The 19,539-nt window shown below is 47.2% G+C and overlaps 2 protein-coding genes across 4 annotated transcripts; one reads left to right on the top strand and one right to left on the bottom strand.

Moving 5' to 3' along the window:
* On the top strand, window positions 1–9,012 carry LOC135237363 (phosphatidylinositol 5-phosphate 4-kinase type-2 gamma-like). Of its 3 annotated transcripts, none has more exons than XM_064304466.1 (10): window positions 1–175; window positions 1,601–1,698; window positions 3,863–3,959; window positions 4,365–4,514; window positions 5,306–5,452; window positions 5,882–5,920; window positions 6,527–6,640; window positions 7,240–7,504; window positions 7,945–8,048; window positions 8,192–9,012. In XM_064304466.1, the coding sequence occupies exons 2-10, from the start codon at window positions 1,634–1,636 to the stop codon at window positions 8,270–8,272; spliced, it is 1,062 nt and encodes a 353-aa protein (XP_064160536.1). In that variant the 5' UTR covers window positions 1–175; window positions 1,601–1,633; the 3' UTR covers window positions 8,273–9,012. The 3 variants fall into 3 exon arrangements, with proteins under 3 accessions (XP_064160536.1, XP_064160537.1, XP_064160535.1); XM_064304467.1 differs by lacking the exon at window positions 1–175 and adding an exon at window positions 269–292; XM_064304465.1 differs by lacking the exon at window positions 1–175 and adding an exon at window positions 309–667.
* Window positions 9,013–9,386: 374 nt separating this feature from the next.
* Window positions 9,387–17,651, bottom strand: LOC135237362 (zinc finger and BTB domain-containing protein 39). The gene is made up of 3 exons (XM_064304464.1): window positions 16,924–17,651; window positions 13,968–15,530; window positions 9,387–13,742 (listed from the first exon to the last, which is right to left on the bottom strand). Exons 2-3 carry the CDS (start codon window positions 15,498–15,500, stop codon window positions 12,897–12,899), a joined length of 2,379 nt encoding a protein of 792 aa, XP_064160534.1. The 5' UTR covers window positions 15,501–15,530; window positions 16,924–17,651; the 3' UTR covers window positions 9,387–12,896.
* Window positions 17,652–19,539: the final 1,888 nt, after the last annotated feature.

Here is a 19,539-nt window from a genome sequence, read left to right as displayed (position 1 = left end):
CGTGATTTTTCGAAAAAGAACTAACGATGCACTGCCAAAGTTTCGTGCTCATGGTTTAGGACGCTGCAAATATATTTTTTAAAGCTCACATTTATTTGTATGAATTAGGACCATGGTTTAATCACTTGTCTATTTGACGGACACGTGACTGGGGACCTACAGGATACTGATTCAGGTACTGAATGTTGTTATTCAAATATTATAGCATACAATACGGACCGAGGACGTGACCAGGAGCGAGAGCAAACCGAAAAATAAATAAATAAAAACTTGACCAGGGAAAAAAATCTAGGTATGGAACGGAAAGTCCTAGTCCTAAGCAATTTTTGCGGACCTTTCCCACAGTAACGCCGGGTTGATGCTGCTACCATTGCTAGAAAATCTAGCTAGCTGATTGGAGAGGTTGTTTCGGTGGAAAGAAGTTTGGCAAGTGGGAAAAGTAGCCTGCTTGCTAACTGGCTATTTAGCTATCAACACCTCTCAAACACAAGCACAAGCAAACATTACGATGGCGTCTCTTGGTAGCTCGGGCTCCGCTTCAAGCCCTATGGTCATTTTGGCTCCTAAAACCAAGACCAAGAAGAAACATTTTGTACAACAGAAGGTGGAGGTATTTCGAGCCAGCGATCCGGTGCTTAGTGTACTTATGTGGGGAGTCAATCACTCGGTAGGTATACGCTAGCTAGTTAGTTCATATTAGCTAACTAGCAAGAAAATGAAAAGCTTGCTAGCTTGACTTTTTGTTAAAAGAGAAGCTAAATTGTAAGCTATTGAGATCATTTATTTAATTTATGTTTTGCGGCTTGCTAGTCTCGTTTTTTTTCGTTAGGGAACGGGCATCGATTGAAAGATATAAGTTACACAGTAGTCTAACTTACTCGCTTGACTAGCTTGCTGTGGCTGGCTAGTTAGCAGGCTTAATAACAATCCGCTAGCCGGTCAGTTTGTGTCACTTTTCAGCCACATCTGTATCCGAATGCCATTTCGCTTTTTAGTTTTATATCTGACTTGTGGCGACTGATTACTGTTAATTCACCTGCGTATTGTGTGTACATGTGACGTTTTAGGATAGCTGGGTGGGTATTTAACTGATGCATGATAGTTACTCCAAAGGGGAGCAATTCCTCTGCTTCATCGCCAAACGGAAAAAATGGATAACGTTCCATAAGGATAGATCTAGATTGATAGCTAACAACACACTATCTATGCACGTAAAGTTATTAGGCGTTTGCTAGTACAAATAAAAGTTAGACAGCCAGCTGGCAATTTTCACGTTCAGTGGACAGCACCGGACTCAAAATTGAAATGGAAGTTAGTGGGGAAAGTTTCCCACGCAGCACTGTTGACAGCGGTCAGAAAAAGAATGTCTGCTACAGGCACTTACTGGCATTTGTAAAATGTAACGTTTGTTAATTCGTTTTATTGACGTCACAAATACAGAAAAGGCTTAGTGCTCACTTTGCCCTCAGCCTGTTAATAATGTTGATGAATCCCGATGTATTACTGTATTGGGGTGTGTTTTTTAATTATTTTTTTTGTAGGGGACGGACATGTGCCTTCCTGATGCAGTGTACTCTTTTTTTCTTTTTCTTTTTTTTAGATCAATGACCTCAGCCAGGTGCCAGTTCCTGTAATGTTGCTCCCTGATGACTTCAAAGCAAATATTAAGATTAAAGTCACTAACCACCTCTTCAACAAGTAAGACACAAACTGTACACCGACTGTCTACAGCCAAACGACATAATATATGTCAATATGAACTCACAGTCTAGTTTAACATGTTCTGTGCGGTACATTTAGTAAAGAGATCCTTTTCACCATGGAAATAAACAAAAGATTAGTAGGTTTATTTTTCTTCAGTTTATAAGCTTGTTTTTTCTGTCTCTCCAAGGTTCCCTTTTTAAAAACAATGATACAGAATTCTACGGATGACTGCCATACGGTTGCATACTTGGAATAATCCAAGAACAGTTTCTGAAAACTGACCAAAAAAACATGCTGGTAATCGTGCTAAACCGCCTTTGCTCAAATCAGTTAAATAAGCCCTCTGAGGAACTGGGCATTCACAGGAAGCCTTGTTAAATGTAGGTTACGGCTCACATAAACAGGATGCATTGCAGAGGCTGACTGGAGCAATCAGCCTTGTGGGAGAGCCTCTGGTGGAATGGAATTTTTAGGGCCGTACCACTGGTGCCCACTTGGACCCATAGCCCTGGAACGGACCGATCAGAATTACGCTCAGGGTTGCCAGAGGGTCTCCCCCAAAATGTGGGGATCTGTGAAAGTGCCAGTATGATTCAGAGTTAATGGTAGGTGTGGCATTTTGAAGTTGAGGTTATGGGGAAATTTGAGGAACATTTGGAGGGGTGAAAAATCATGTGTCTGGCAACCCGGGTGATGGTTTGAGGAGTTGGCATTGCACCGCTGTTTGGACTCAGAAGGAGGGAGGGTGTGCGCAACTTGGGTTTGTGCATTGCGATTGGCTGCAGCGTTTTCAACCTTCGGCTCGGCTTACTTCACCGAGATTGGGGCGGTATTTTCAGCAAGGCAGGAGTGGATTTCCACAATCCCATAATCTCTCCAGGAATTCAGGTCTGGCTGGAAGGATGCCAGATCAAATGCAGTTTTTCAAAAATCTGCTGGTCTGCTTCCTTCTCGCACTGAAATGCCCTACCCCTTGGGTAGCCCCTTTGTTGTTGGTCATTTTGTTCTTCTGATACCATTGAGAGGCTTCCCCTCTTAGCACAGTGTGCAGCAAGCAACAGAAATTTACCGTGTATTGCATGCTCTCTGTTTTGGAGCAAACCACAGGACACAGTGCGTTCCCGAAAAGAATCGCCTCCGAAATGTTTGATTCTTGGATGCAGAATTCTATTTGAGCAGCACTTTCTGGTGGGGCGGGGGGTGGGTGTTTTGACAATTCTAAGTATTTTATCTGGGGTTCTAATGAGCATAGAGATGCAATGGCAGCATGTAAAGACATTTCAGTCATGATTTCAAGATGTTCTCCCCCGCTGCTTTTGCTCTGCTGTGTACCAGCACAGGAACAGTAGCGGGGAAGTGACAGAGGGGCTGGTGTCTGTGTGTGAACGTCCCGACAGGGAGTGAGAAATTCCTGAGAAAATCTGAGGCTTTCAGGTGGAGTATGAGGCACTTGTTCCCAGTTCAGCAGCACTTCCCTGGCCTAGGAACCGTCCCAGGGCTGATTGTGGCTGGGAGCTCCATGGTACGCTATGTAATTGGCCACAGTGTCGCCTGGGGAAGGAGGCTTTCGGGCACCAGGATTTGCTGTGCACCGGAAATCTTTGTCCACAATTTTCCTTGTCCAAGTCTTAGTACACGGTACACCCTACAATATACGTTTCACTAGAGGAAATCTCAGAATTCAGTCGGACTTCACTGTTGCCGTTTCTAAGTGATTGGGTAGCTTCTCCTGTAGAATTTCTCCACCTTTTGCAAATTAGGTTTTTTTGGGGCATGGGAAGCTACGTAAGGGGTGCATTACTCCTTCTGCAGCACAGTTGGTGGGCTATGAAAAGAAACATCAGCTGGCTGTCCACATTTCTGCATGTTATTGGCTCCTCCCCCGACCATCAGAGGACATTGCACAGGCCTATCATGGGAGAGTCCTGCAGATATATTTGGGTATTCCCGTTGAGAGAAAATACAAGTAAGGGATGAAAGGGTATTTTAAAATTGAATCCATTTTCAGAGTTACACTGTAAAAAAGGCTAATGCTTTCGGTAGGGTGTGTCAGTAGTACACTTGCGAATCTGGCCTGATCAAAGTTTGTGCTGATGTCGAAGTGCCTGTGCCACGTCATGTATTTCATTTTGGGTCTCCTTCATCTTTCCCCCCGCAGAGAGAATCTTCCGGGACATTTCAAGTTTAAGGAGTACTGCCCGCAGGTCTTCCGCAACCTCCGAGAACGCTTTGGGATCGAAGATTTGGATTATCAGGTGTGAAGTCTTGTTTGTTTTTTTTTTACGTTGGGCTAAATGTTGTTGCCTCCTTTTCCTGAAGAAAGAACCTCTAAATGGGGAAGTCATTTGTTATTGAAGGTCCACCAATTTGATCTAGGTCATTTGAATGGTTCATGCAAGTCTATGATTGGCAGTGAATATTTAGCTCCTTCCAAGTCCTTTAACATTGCCTGCAGTGGTCTTTAGATGATGATGACTAAAACAGTGGCGTATTGAAGAGGCCATTTGTGTTGCTGGGTTTTTTAGTGATGGGGTGGATTGCAAAGCCACTAATGTGTCTCCATGGGCATTTTTGTCTCAGGTAGGCATTGGAGCTTATGATAACATCTGTGGCTGTCTCCTAACTGATGTGTGCCCCCCTCCCCCCCCCCAATTCCACAGGTCTCTCTGGCACGCAGCCCCCCTGTTAGGGGTGGGGAGGGCCAGGATGAGGGGCTGCTCATGACCTCTTATGACCGCACGCTGGTGGTCAAGCAGATCTCCAGTGAGGAAGTGGAGGACATGCACAACCTCCTGTCTGAGTATCACCAGGTAAGGTAGACTGCTGACCTGGGGCCTGGGGCAGCCTTTCCCAATATTGTATATACACTCTGTGACAGCTTGCTATGTGTTTCTGGGGACTTACCATGCTTATGCGGACCTGCTGTATTTGGACTGTGTGAGGACGTGTATTTCTGGGTATGTTCTGAATTTGTGGGGACTTGCAATGTTTGTGGGAGCTTTTCACATTTATGGGGATGTACCATGCTCATGATGTGCCATGGTTGTGGGAACTGTGATGTGACCCTATTACACAATGTTCTTCTTGTACCAGCCCCTGGTGTCACAGCGGCTCTCTCTCACTCTCTCCCTCCCTCCCTCTCTCTCTCTCTCTCTCTTCCTTCTGCCCTCCCACCCTCCCTCCCTCTCTCTCTCTCTCTCAATCTCTCCCTCTCCCCCCCTCTCCCTCTCTCTCTCCCTCCCTCTCCCCCCTCCCCCCCTCTCTCCCCCCCTCCCTCTCTCTCTCTCTCTCCTCCTCTCCCCTCCTCCTCTCTCCTCCCCTCTCTCTCTCTCTCTCTCTCTCTCTCTCCTCCTCCCCCCTCTCTCCCCCTCTCTCTCTCCCTCTCTCTCTCTCCTTCCTCTCTCTCCTCTCCACTCTCCCTCTCCTCTCTCTCTCCTCTCTCTCTCTCCCTCTCTCTCTGTCCTCCCCCCTCTCTCCCTTCTCTCTCTCACCCTCTCCCTCCCCCTCTCTCCTCCTCTCTCCTCCCCTCCTCTTCCTCTCCCCTCCTTCTCCCTGCCCTCTCCTCCCTGTCCACCCCCTCACCTCTCTTCCTCTCCCTCAGCACATTGTGACGTGCCACGGCAGCACTCTGCTCCCTCAGTTCCTGGGCATGTACCGCGTCAGCGTTGACAGCGAGGACACCTACATCATCGTCATGAGGAACATGTTCAGCCACCGGCTTGTTGTGCACACAAAGTATGACCTGAAGGTGAGGCAGGAGGGAGAGGGCCTGAGGCTTCTCTGTAGCACAGTGGTACTCCACACCAGGGGCCAGCAGCCGTAGTCCTGAAGAGCCACAGGGTGTGCTGGATTTCATTAGGATAGGTGGGTTAACTATGCGATCAGTGGCTTTATTTGATCGGTTACCGGTAAGTGTAAAACCAGCAGTGTTTTTAACACCAGGATCAGGGTTAGAGACCCCTCTTGTATGCTCTCCAGGTGTAAAAAGGGCACTGATCCTGGATCAGTATTACCTCATGCTGTGGTTTGTATCAGGTAGTATTTAGCTGATCATGCTTCAGTGTGCGTGCATGTGTGTGTGTGTGTGTGTGTGTGTCTGCGCATTTATAAACTGTGGTAGCATTAGCATAATTTGTAACATTCAAAAAATAATAATTTATATCCCTCCTCTTTCCAGGGCTCCCTGGTTTCTCGGGAAGCGAGCGATAAAGAGAAGGTATGGCTGAACGCAGCGATTTTTCATTTCTCTTCCATTCACACGTCTTTCATGCTGTGCCCCGGCCGCAGCCGAGACTGGCGCGGTCCAGATTCCACGGGGCAGAGCGATGGCCAAACATGACGAGCCACCCAGCACCCCCCTTTTTCCACGTTTTTTCCACAGCAGAGATAAATACCCACAAAAATCAGAATAGTCATATTCCTGGGCACCCTCAGTAAGAGAAATGTACATTTCAGGAGAAGATATTTGAGTTAGCCTTGATGAGTAGTCCATGCGATAAAGAAAAAATCTTTTAAATGCCTGTTTACAGATCTTCAGTTTAGGAATAAATTGGACGAACAAGCATTTGTACAATTCAACATGCGCTGTCATCAGTGCAGTCATCTATACGTTTCTGTGGCCATTTGTTTTCAGGAATTGTTTCTTAATAATTTTATTAGAAGAAATGTGCACATATTAAATGAACGTGCTGGTGTTGTGCATGAGCAGAGAGGGAATCTGAGTGAACTGTTTGCGTCGTAAAGCCCCCCTCTTAACACTGAGCACATCCTCTGGATAAACCCCGCCCCTCTACCCTCCTGCCGCACTCGCCGTGCTGCCCAGGTGAAGGAGCTGCCCACCTATAAGGACGTGGACTTCCGGAACAACTTGCAGAAGGTGTACGTCAGCGAGGAGGAGAAGGACCGCGTCATGGAGAAGCTCAACAGGGACGTGGAGGTGAGGAGGTCCGCGACCCCGCCCCACCGCCAGGAAGGCCGGCCCCCCCTGCGGCCGGGCGCCGATCGGCCAGACGGTCGCGTGAAAGCACCTGCGCCAACTCGCTTATTTTTATGTGCGTTTGTGTGTGCACGCGTGTGTGCATGTATATGTGTTGATGTGGTGTGTGTGTGTGGTATGTGTGTTTGTGTGCGTGCTCATGTATGCAATGTACATGTGTTGATGTGGTGTGTATATGTATGTATGTGTGTGTGTGTATGTGGTGTGTGAGTCTGTGGTGTGTGTGTACGTGTGGTACATATGTATGTGCGTTTGTGTGCGTGATAATGTTTGTATGTATATGTCTGGATATGGTGTGTTTAAATGAATGTGTGTGTGTCCATGTGGTGTCTGTGTGTATGTGTGGTGTGTGTGTCCATGTGGTTTGTGTGCATGTGTGCACTTGGGGTGTGTGTGTGTGTGTGTGTGCACTTGGGGTGTGTGTGTCTGTGTGTGCACTTGGGGTGTGTGTGTGTGCACTTGGGGTGTGTGTGTCTGTGTGTGCCCCTGGGGTGTGTGTGTATATGTGTGGTGTTTATCTGTGCGTGCATGCGCTGCAGTTCCTGGTGAAGCTGAGGATCATGGGCTACAGCCTGCTGCTGGGGATCCACGACGTGGCCCGGGCCGAGCGCGAGGAGGAGGAGCTGGAGGAGTCTTCGTACGAGGAGGAGGCGGAGCCCGAGAACGGCCAGGTGCCCGCGCCCACCGTGGGCTCGTACGGGACGTCCCCCGACGGCATTGCCGGGTACCTGAGCTCGTACAGGCCCCTGGGCCCCGGGGAGTTTGAGCCCTACGTGGACATGTACGCTGTGAAAAGTGCACCAGGTCAGTCTGGAGCGGGGAGGCCACGCCCGTCACACACTGTCCTCCAAGCGTAGGTGGAATGTTTTGTCAGTGTTATAACATTGGCACTAAATTGCAGCCACATTGTGAGAACGTTTTGTTTGCCGGGCTGCCTGTTTGCCTAGTGCACATTATTGAGCGACTTCACAAGAGAGGCAGAGTGAGAGTGAGGAACAGCACTAAAGAGCAGCAGAGAAATCTGGAGCCACAGAGTGAGAGAAAATAGTCATCTGTTGAAAAGGTGACCGATCGTGAGAGTAAAGTAACATAATGCCACAGAGGAGGTGAAGGACCTGATTTTGGCCAGTAGAGGGGGTCAGGGGAGCAAAAACCCGGTTTTGACCAGTGGAGGGGGTCAGGGAGGATGTGGATTGTCGGCCAGTGGAGATAATTGGTCACCCCCCCCCCCATTTCCTTTCCAGGTGCCCCCCAGAGGGAGGTGTACTTCATCGGCCTGATCGACGTGCTGACGCAGTACGACACCAAGAAGAAGGCGGCGCACGCGGCCAAGACGGTCAAACACGGGGTGAGTCGCAGCTGTACGGCGGGAGGAGGCGGAGCTACCGCCGAGTCCCAGAGTCGCACGCAGCAGGCCGGCGTGGAGTTTGGAGGCCCCGGCTGCCCAAACCACCGGAATTAACGAACGTGTGATCCCTGTATGCTCTCCAGGCCGGAGCGGAGATCTCCACGGTCCACCCGGAGCAGTACGCCAAGCGGTTCCGCGAATTCATCGCCACCATCTTTGCGTAGCAGCCGCATGGACCGTCCCTCCCACCGACACACCCGTCTCTTTCTGCTCCTCCGCACTCTATCTCAGAAAGTACACAAATTAAACAAATACCGCCATTAAACGCCGACCAAATGGAGCTGGCTAGGGTCAACGCATAGAAGCGATTTTCTATTTATGTTATCTTACGGATATGTATTTATTGATGATGTCATGAAACAATCATATACTGACACAGATCCCTTTTGCTTTGCCTCAAGAGGGCATATAGTCCAGCAAGATCAATGTCTTGTGGAAAAATGTTGTATTTGATTTGTTCAGTGAATCCAACTTGATGAAAAGCCCAGTTGAGCAATCTGAGAAGTCAGCTGATCTCATGGGCGACTAGGAACAGTCTTTGTGACATCATCAAGTGGACTGGACAGAGTAGTCTGTAGTGGCATAGTCGACTAGATATTTCTTTCTCTGTCCATTGCAGTTCTGGTGAAAACAAACCAGTGTGATCAGTAATTAAAAGTCATTGCTGGAGAATTTAGTTTTCTCCAAACTTTCTCAAGAAAATTCAAGAACGAACCACAAACCGTGTAAGACCACCATGTTCAAATGGTCATATTTCAAGTGTAGATGATTAACAAGTAGAAATAAATTATGAAGGATTCTGTCAACTAATGTAGACATGAAGGACACATTAGACCATATGCCTTACGATTGTTGTGCAATATTCAAGGATCGGACCAAATATATTTTACACAAATTTTCTGAAGCATTGTCGCGTGTTTTTATGGCAACAGCCACAGGCTGTAGCTGTGGTTGAATGTCAATAGGCAGTTTATACTTCCTGGTTGGCAAATATTGTTTGGTTTACCCCTAGCGGGAAAGGCCAGTGGTATCCTAACACTGCAGACTCCCAGTCAGACAGCCAGTGACATGGCCAAGGAAGGGTCCAGCATGCACTATAAATGACCTTGTTACAATTTGTCAATCACTACACTATAAAATTCAGAATTTTAAAATGAAGCCTCTGTATATATGTGTGTTTGTATGTCATTATTTTAACTTTTTAATTTATTACAAAACCTATAGCCTAAAAACTAGTTAGGGTCATCTCCTTAGGGACTCCAAAGTAATGCTAAAGCATTCATTTTCAGATTTTTATTCTTAATAGAACAGATACAAAACAGGATTAGGACAGTGTAATAAAATTGTCATGGTTTGCAATGACAGCATCTCACACTTATTAAAAACAATACAAATAAAACTAGCTTTTAAAACCCATATAAAATAAAACTACAATTCTGTGAATAGAAGACACTTCTATAAATAGGCTCAGAAGAAATTAATAAGGCCAAAGCATTGCTTCCGTACTGGTACAGACACTGTACATTTGAAAAGAAAAGTCTACATTTTCATTTTTTCTCAGAAATGTTTAGATCAATATCTTCATAAATGGACCAGAATATTAATACAGCACCATCCATTTCTTTTAAGTACACAGAAGCATGCACGCCTTAACACAGTTTTATCACTTTATATATAAATGATGATTCACTACACCAATTTAATCTTTAAAAAAAATCTTTCTTGAAAGTGTCGGTTAGATATGAACTTTGGGGGTTTATGGGAGCACACAATCAGTAGCTATAGTTCCGTACTTATGAATTTACACAATTTTTTGAAAGATGGTTCCCAGTTTTGCATGTCTTGCTAAATAAAAATTAGTGTGTTGCATATTTAAAAAAATGAAGTTAGTCAGCTAAAGAACACAACAGACAGACATTTATCACAAAGTCAACAGTTTGGAGGGGGAAAATGTGAAACTACTGGTTTATATGCACATTAAGGCAAATGGAAACTTGTGGGTTGCACAAAACCTAATGTACCCTGCGCCTTGGTTGCATTAATCAGACATCCTCACACACAAATATTAAAGTCATCGCTGACAGAAAGATATCAGGCGCGCTCAAATCGATCCACTGGGGGCAGCAGTGTAGTATAGCGGGTGTGGAAGTGGTCTTGTAACCACTCGATTCCCGGGTGGGACACAGCTGTTGTACCCTTGAGCAAGGCACTTAACCTGCATTGCTTCAGTATATATCCAGCTGTACAAACGGATGCAGTGTAAATGCTATGTAAAGAACTGTGTAAGTCATTCTGGATAAGAGCGTCCGCTAAATGCCTGTAATGGTACACCACTGCCCTGACTGGCTTTTTGCATACGAGTAATTGTGCTACTTAATTTTCTGCAACATTCAAATTGTAACGGAGCTACTGATAAGCATGAGGACCTTTTGCTGAAATGCAGTTTAAGAGACCGGCAGCCGCCGTTTGAATAAATCCTGAATGTAGAGTGGGAATAATGTAGCTCAAAAACACAGAAGGATGAGGTTGTTTTTTTTAGTGTATTCTGATGCATAGTAATCACTGCCAGCTGATTGGCTATAGTGGCACCGACGAACAGGGCCAGTTGAGTGATTTTTTTTTTTCAGAATCTGCAGCCTGACCTGAGGTATATGCAGGGCCCGATGACATCCACTGGCAGAACATTCCATCTTACATGGCTCAGTATGTGAAAACTGACATACAGTATGACTGACTGATGAATAAAACCCTTAATAGTCTTTATAATGTCCGTACATATTGGCGATGCATCCATTCCACGCTCAAGTGCCATCGTATTTCCAACTGTCATCATTTTGAGAGACACTTTTCCCAAAGGGAGACCGTGTCATATAGCATGTGGATCGGGTCATGAACTAGCTAGGCATTTCAAACTGTAGAGCAGGGGTGTCCAACTCTGGTCCATAGTCTACTAGTTTTTGTAGCAACTCAGCACTTGATTGACCGGTTGTATGTGCAGGTAACTTACTTCACCTGATTTCTTGGTTGTAAATTGGTTTGCTGTTAATACTGTCAAAACAGAAACCAGCAGACCACCATTGAACGCTCCTAGCATGCATTACTGTCACATGATTGGCTGTTGAGCTTAAATTGTTTCTAATGTCAAGCTAGCAACTGTGCGGTCTTGCTTGTATTATTTCTGTTATGAACATTTATCATCCACGATCAGGGACACCGTAACCTGTGGCAAATGGAGCAAGACTGCATTCAGCACATCGCAAAGCTAATGGAAGCGACTTTGATTTTAATATTCAGTTTGAAAAAAATCTCAGTGCTGAGTATGCACTTGTGTTCTTGACTGCGGTGCTTCATGTATCACAGCCAGCCAACCATCTGATATATGAGCTTCCTAACCACTATATAGGCACAACATACATTTAATATAACTGCATGTAGGCTATACATTAGAAGTGCTTGCATGACCTTGAGAAAGATGCTAGATATTCTCTATTGCTGCAAAATGTGGAGCATCTATATTTGTAAAGCTGTGTCAATTATTTCCTGCTTTCCAGAGTTCTTTTTTTTTGATGATGAAGGAACAGTACTTAACCTGTGATCTGTCAGCTGCAGCCACTACCAAGAGCTGAAATAGGGGCCAAACTCCATTTTGGGCCAACACGGGGGCCAAATTCATTTTCCGTTGTTACACACCCACATCCACTGGGAGAATAAACTAGTGAAAATAAACTGACCGAATGGGAACTAAACTAGTCGAGAGATTCAAAAAGCAAAACCGGTCATTCAAGAAAAATTAAAAGTTCACAGCACTTTGGGATGCTGCTGCGGCTGAACGCTCCCCAGCTGCAGCTGCCTGTAATGCACGTGGCTGATCCATATATAATAAAATTATTTGTTCTACTGGCCATGCCTTTTGACCAGTGGCTACTGTCGTCAAAGCAAACACTTTCAGCATTTCTTAAACCTGTTAAAATGGAGGCCGAGCTGAAACCTGACCGTGCCAACAGGGCCACTGTGTCAACTTCCGACACCTCTTCTTTTTCTAAAATGACAAACCACTCACTATGCTGCCACCCAGTGGCAGAAATGGATAGTGTTGATACTGTAAAAAAGTTTTAAAATAAAATTATAATACTCTCCATGAAATCGCTATAACCATCACTTACTACTCAGAACACGAGAAACGCACGCACACAGACAGCATAAGGTTTATCCTGACAGTCGTTAAGAGTTTACGCATCTGGAATAGGAGTGACGTGGCAAATGCTCTTAGAATTCTGTAGCATATGTCCTGCAGTTTGAGGAAAATTGAATTGCAGAAGGTAGCATTTCTAAAGGTTCTGGGCCCCGGATACGAAGCAGGAAGTGCTCATCTTTCACTAATGATCCATAGCTGGAAACAGATTTGAGCAAACATTTCCTTGCTGGTTCCTAGGCATCTCTTTAGTGCAGACGCTACACTGATCCACTAGGCTCTGTGTGGTACTCGTGTGTTAACTGAAACACCTTTGTCTGTTAAACACAAGTAACCGTTGTCACGATGCAAAAGTAGAGCTCATTGTTCCTACTGCAAGAAGAGATCTTTTGCACGTTCAGATGACGGAGGCGTAGGAATACGGAGCATCACACGTCACAACTGGACCAAAACATGGTTTCGTTTTGCTTTCCCAAACGTTTGCTTTCCCAAACGAGAATCGACACCTTGGCATTAACTTCAAAAATCCTATTCACGGACGGACAGGATGGGCGGGGGTGCTTGGCTATAGGGGCACGTGGTTCCCCCAGAGCCGATCAGCTGTCCAGGCTGGGCATGGGCTCTTTAGAGTGGTCATTGTACATGAAGGTCTGCTCGATGTTGAAGTCGGGCGGCAGGCAGTCCTTGTGCAGCTCCATGTGGGAGGAGACCAGCTTGAGGGTGGAGAAGTAGAGGCCGCAGACGGTGCAGCGGTACATGAGGGCGCCCGCGTGCGTCTTCAGGTGGCAGATCATGGTGGAGCGGCCGCGGAAGAAGCGCAGGCACACCTTGCACTGGTAGGGCTTCTCGCCCGTGTGGATGCGCAGGTGGTAGGTGAACTCGCCCGAGTGGGCGAACGGCTTCCCGCAGTACCGGCACCGGTACCACTTGGCCTTCTGGCCCGCCCCGGCGACCCCGTCGCCGCGGAGACCCGGGCCGAGCGACCCGTCCGGCCCCGCCCCCAGGTGCCCCGCCCTGCCGGGCCCGCCCGCCTCGCCGGGCGAGGGGGAGGAGTACTCGAGGGCGTGCTCGGCCTTGCGCTTGCCGCTACCGGGCCGGACCTGCAGGTTGCCGGCGTGCTGGCTCAGGTGGTACTGGAAGGCGGAGGCCGAGTGGAAGACCTGCGGGCACAGGAAGCAGCGCAGCTCCTCCGCGCCGTCGCCCAGGGCGACCGGCTCCGCCCCCGGCCCCGGCCCGTCCTCCCCGGTGTGCAGCGCCAGGTGCCTCTCCATCAGGGGGCGCTCCAGGAAGCTGCAGGCGCAGCGGGGGCAGGAGTAGATGGGCAGGGAGAGGTGCGTGAGGGCGTGCCAGAGCAGGGCGCACAGCGAGGGCTGGGGGTGCTGACACACCCCGCACCGCAGCGACTGCACACACACGTGGGCCAGGAGGTGATCCCTCACAGCCTACAGAAGGACAGAGGGGGAGGGGAAATGTGTGAGACAGAAGGATAACTAACACCCACCCATATATATTAAGTACATCACAGACACTAGTGCCTTAGTATAGCTCACAAATGTAGCTACACAATGAAACTTCAGTAACTTAACAGATGGTAACTTACAGATGGTTATTAATATACCCGCAGCTGTGAAATTATGACAACGCAAAAACTAAAGTCCCGGCCTGACCTGGAAGTCCTTGGCGAGTAGTTTCCCACAAACGGCACAGCGCAGTTCCCCTCCGGGCCCCCAGGAGGTGCTGTTGAGCTGCCCGGGCTGAGGCTGCTGAGCCCCGGCGATGGCCTGCCGGCGGTGCCGGTTGAGCCTGGCCTGGCTGCAGAACTGCAGGCGGCACATGTCGCAGGAGAAGAGCAGGATGCCCACGTGCGTGAGGGCGTGCGTGACGCGGGCGGCGCGGTCGGCGAAGCCGGCTCCGCACACGCGGCAGGCCCCGGTCTCGGACAGGTGCGTCTCGGCGTGGGCTCGGACGGCGGCCGCGTCGGCCGGCAGCGTCTCCCCGCAGGCCCTGCACGTGGCCCAGCTCCGGCTCCCGCCCTCCAGGCACACCAGGTCTTCGTCCTCCTCCTCCTCCTCCCCGATGTAGTTGGCCTCGTCGTCGCTCAGCTCGATGATCTCCTCCATCGTCATCGCGCCGCCGTCGCCTACCCCCGTTCCGCCCACCAGCACGGGCCTTTCTTCTCCTATCACCTCTTCATCCTCCTCAAAGAGCACATCCCCCTCCTCCATGCCCAGCCTCTCCTCCGCCGGTCCCATCTGCAGGCCTTCCAGGGGGTCCCCGGACGACGAGGAAGGGGCGCAGAGCTCGCCTCCCAGTTGGGCCGAAGAGTCCGGGTAAGAGTACGTGTCGCCCGCGCACGGCTGGGTGGGCCCAGACTCCTGCCCCGTCGCTGCGTCCTGCTCGCCCTCTCTCTCGGCCGAGTCCTCTCCTTCCTCCACCTCCTCGGTCTTCAGCTGCAGGGGGGGGTTCAGGAGGGAGTCCGCGGCCCTCGGGGGGCCGCAGTCCGACGGGCTCTGCTCCGGGCGCTTCCCGTCGGCCGCCCGGCCGTACTCGGAGAGCGAGCCCGCGTCCTCCGCCTTGGGGGGCTGCGAGAGCGGGGGCGCGGAGGGGGAGGGGGACAGGTAGGGGGAGGGCACGTGGAAACGGCTCCCGTCCTTGGGGAGCGCAGGGAGAGGGGCGGCCGGGGTGGGCGCCGCGGTGGAGTAGCCCGAGGAAGAGGACGAGGAGGAAGACGAGGCCGCCGAGGACGAGCACACTGAAGCGGGCCCCACGGGGGTAGGGGTGAGGCCCAGTTCAGGGTCCCCGTCGGCCTCCTGTTCCCCAGGCCCGGACCCCCGCAGGTCGGGGAAAGTGGCGTGGCAGGCGCGCACCAGCTCCCTCACCCCCAGCCGCTCGGCCAGCTCGTACAGCACGCCCACGTTGATCAGGTCGGTGAAAATCTCCGCCGTGTAGATGAAGGTCAGCACTTTCTCGAAGTTGGCGGGGGCCACGAAGTCCAGGGTGACCGTGCTGGCGGGCCGGGCGCCCGCTGAGAACAGGCTCCGGAAGTAGGAGGCGGCGCAGGCCAGCACCACGCGGTGGGCGGGAAAGGAGCGCCCGCCCACGCGCAGCACCACGTCGCACAGGGAGCTGGACAGCCGGCAGCGGTTCAGCTCGGCGAGGAGGTTCGCCCCGTGGCCCGTGCCCTGGAGCCGGATCCTCATCCCGACAGTGTGACCGCAACCAGAACGCAACTGAAACAAATCAAAAGGTCAGAATATTTTAACTTTACAATTTACTCATTTTGCACTCAAACAAAGTGACTTACAAAAGCGTATTACATAACGGTAAGCAAACACCATAAAAAACCGTAGATTGGAACAGTGACAATTATATTTGTGCCACCATCAAGGTGCATGTTGAAAGACTTGTGAACTAAAGGGAGATAAGGGTTGGCTTCTTTGTTTTTTGTTTTTATGACAGAAACATTTGAGTTTAAAAGAAACACTGAGATATAATTTGAAAGGGTGAGTTTTGAGGTTCTTGAGGAAGACAAAATAAATGTCCTTGATTTAATGATTCAATCACGGTGAACCTATCAGATAGAACACCAGTTCCTGAAATCTCCAACCGACCTCATTAAAATCTGCGAGACAAGTTCTGCGTGTGCCCCTCAGCGGCGTGGAGTGACATAAAATGAAGAACACGGAGTTCGGAGTAGGCTATAGCCTATGACCGTGATATTCGGCAAAGAGTTCTCCGGTGGTTCGTTTTCGATAGGTTTGAACGTCCTTTGAAGTAAATTACCCACTTAAACCTCTACCTACTAAATCTGCTCTCCACGTTAGGTTCTTAGTTTTCTAGAACTGATGCAGCATAGAATGTCTCTGGCTACTTGTAGCTTACAAGTTTATCAAGTGTTTACTATAGCCCATCAAAGATAGTCATGCAACAAATCCCAATAATAACGAATATTAACAGCAAGACAGTGTCAGGAGATGACTAGAAATAAACATGACAACTCTGGTAAGGGAGTGTAATCAGACCCAGCAGTACATTTAATTGAGGGAAAACTCCAAATGAATTATCATTAAAAAAAAAATTTAATCTCTTTTTCAAGCAGCTATATTTTTTCGTTCGTTCGGTACGGACAAAACGGCTGGGAGCTGAGTGGACCGGAGACAAGTAGCGCGAAATATTTGGTACAAATTCGATACATAGTAATAACTATGTACGAACTAGGAGTTCTCACAGAGCAATGCAATGGAAACATGTAAAGAACACACATAGCATCATTGCTATGAATGCAAAACAGACAGTTTAGAAAGGATAGCTAGACTGAACAGAGCAAGTACCTCTTTTGTAAATATCGCAAGCTAACGTTGTCATTAGCTAGCTAACTGCCCAGGTAAAGCTCTAGCAGATACAGCCTATATTTAACTAAGATTTCAGAATGGCGACCCGCTTAATGCAACTGTCTCGTATCATAATACTAACCATCTACAATAATACGATTATAATCTGACTATAACCAGCTAGAAAGCTAGTTATTGTTGCTACAATGGGAAGCCAGTTAGTCCAGGTAGTTATCTTTTCGATGAAACACTATACAGTGATTCCGGAAAACTAAATTAAATTGCAGCTCACCCATGCAAAGACGCCAATTTGAATGAACTTTTTTTGCTTTTCTTCCTTCTTCTCGTGATCCTCATATACTACACAGGCTCCTGCTAGTTATCAGTAAACATCAATACAACTCCCGTGTTCTCTGGTTTTGACTGGCAGGAGAATCTGGACGACGGACAACTCAGACGAGAACACGTGACTCGCGAAAAGACAAGATGAGTACCCGACGTCATAGACATATATGTCTGCACGACGTCACACACTTGCGAATCAGACGGATGCATGTTGCCAAAGCGTTGCTTTTTTGTTTTGCGTTTAGGCATCTACTTGGAAGACGGTCTTATCAATGGCGGTTTTTGCAAGTGCGTCTGATAAGTGTAGAACAGTACTAGATTCACAGATCGACTTAACGTTGCACGCCTTAGATCCGCGGTGCATGACATGACTACGATGTCCTGCACATGAATGTATGTGGGCATATAGGCTACGCTATGTCCTTTTAAGGTTCGCTTAATAAATATACTAATGGTTAAGAATAATTTTTCATGATTTTCAGTTTCCGTTCATTACTCCTAAATATGTCATAAAATCTAGAAGAGTTTAGCCTACAGCTTAACGAAGCATATGCTGATAAATACTTTGATGTGTTGACTTCTAGCCCATGTACGACTATATATTGTATTCAAGATAATACAACATATAGTCGTACATAGGCTGGAAGTTAACACATGAACGTGTTATTGTTTCATTTGAAGACCAGTGCAGTATCAGCACGTACGGCCTCGCATGCGTGTGTTTACAATCTAAAGTGTGAAATTAATATTTTCTTGAATTAACCTATTTTCGAAACGAAGGTATGAGTATGAAAGGTATGCAATCTTAGCGTCTAGAAAAGTTAGCTCTTCAAATATTCAAATTTACTCACGTGTCGAGGCCATAGTTGTCAAGTTAGTGAGCCCAGTGAGCGGAAAGAGTACTGCCACAGACAGTCCTATAGCAACCAAATAAAATCTTTGCCCCTTAGTGGACGGAAGTATGAACAACACCATCTACACAAAAGGCAGATAATTATGTAATTAATGTAACTGTGCGGGGCTGTTTTCAAACCCTTACGCGTTTCCCCGTTTTTAACACAAGCCTGAAAATAACATACCCAAAATAAAATGGTTACTATTCTTGAACCCTTTTGACTACAGACATAATCCTGGTCTCTTCTGAATGGTATCTCTTGGAAGTTCCAAGATTCAGAATTACTCTAAATATTTCAGAAAGAAAGTGACATAAGCTCAAACACAGTGGAGGTGGAAGTTTTTTCTCACCTAAAATATGATTTTTAATATGGATAGAGTTTTTTGCGAGTGTCCCAGGTAAATTAAAAAACACAATGTAACCACAGCCGCAACACTGGAAATTTGATGACAATCCCACCAAAAATGAGCATTCTGCATTTTTTTTGTTTGTTTGTTGCTGTGTCTAGGTGGGTTCCCGAAAAGGTCATTTGGATACTTGGTGAACAAATCATATTTTGGGTGTTTAGACCAGGAAAATACTACATGTAAATATTATGTGCTAGTAAAAGACATTTGCTGAAATTGGCTCGCTTTCCCCCTGCCTGTCAAATAAAGTTAAGTTTGGATTTCTCTTGTCTGTTCTCCATGGCTCAGCCCAGGAGGCAATTCGATTTTTCAAAGTGTCTTACCGTAAGAAGCCAGCTCCACCCTCAGTTAAGAAGCTCAGCGTTTCACGAAAATCATAAGCCGTAAGCCTTTTTAAAGCCCTATGTGTAAGTTGCAAAACAATTGTTACAAAAGGGATCTTCTGATTGATTGTTTTAGAACACCTTAGTCTGTAGGTTACTGTGCACCCTTACATCATTATCAACCTCTCCTTTTGATATTTTATGAAGTGTTTTCATTTAATTTTCCTGGCTTTAGGGTAAACAAAGGAATAAGAGTGGTTGACAGGAAAGGGGAACAATGTCTAAAACCATGAACAAGGAAGAGCACAAGAAAATAATTAGGCAGGGAATGGATATGCTCTTCAAAATCTTGTTTGGAAAACTTGAACTTGAACTGAGTTATTTTTCTCCTCAGTACTCGGATCACATCTCTCTGATTATGAATCAGAGTGAATAAAAAACACCTGCTCAGTGTTGAGATATATAAAGCAAAAGGGTTTTAGTTGCAATATTTATTCAAAACATTTTTCTCACAATGTCAAAACTGTGGCTTCTTTCATCCCTGTGGTATCCTCCACCAATTCAGGAGAGTGCAGACTAACTGCCAGTTACCTTTTCTTTCCCCACCCATTGGGTCAGATAAGTGCACTTCATATACACTTAAGGCCAGTGTTGGGGAGTCTTTGACTACATGTACTTAAACTAGTAGTTTAATTGCATTTTGCAGCAGTTTTGCTGGTAGTTCAACTACTTTCAAATTTGTGTAATGGTTTTAGTAGGTGATTAGCTTTTTTTGTCATTTTGGGGAATAGATACAATATCTACAATGACACAATTGGATTATTTGTCTACTCTATAACTGCATAAGGACAGCACTTCCTTGTTCGGATTTTTTTTTTGTGCCAAAATGCTTTTGCTGGTCTTTAGGAAACAATTGAAAGTCATGCGCTGACATTCTA

The sequence above is a fragment of the Anguilla rostrata genome, chromosome 13, assembly GCF_018555375.3.
Source record: "Anguilla rostrata isolate EN2019 chromosome 13, ASM1855537v3, whole genome shotgun sequence".
NCBI classification, from domain to species: domain Eukaryota; kingdom Metazoa; phylum Chordata; class Actinopteri; order Anguilliformes; family Anguillidae; genus Anguilla; species Anguilla rostrata.
Note: the sequence above shows the minus strand (reverse complement) of the source record. Positions and strands in the feature narration are given on the sequence as shown.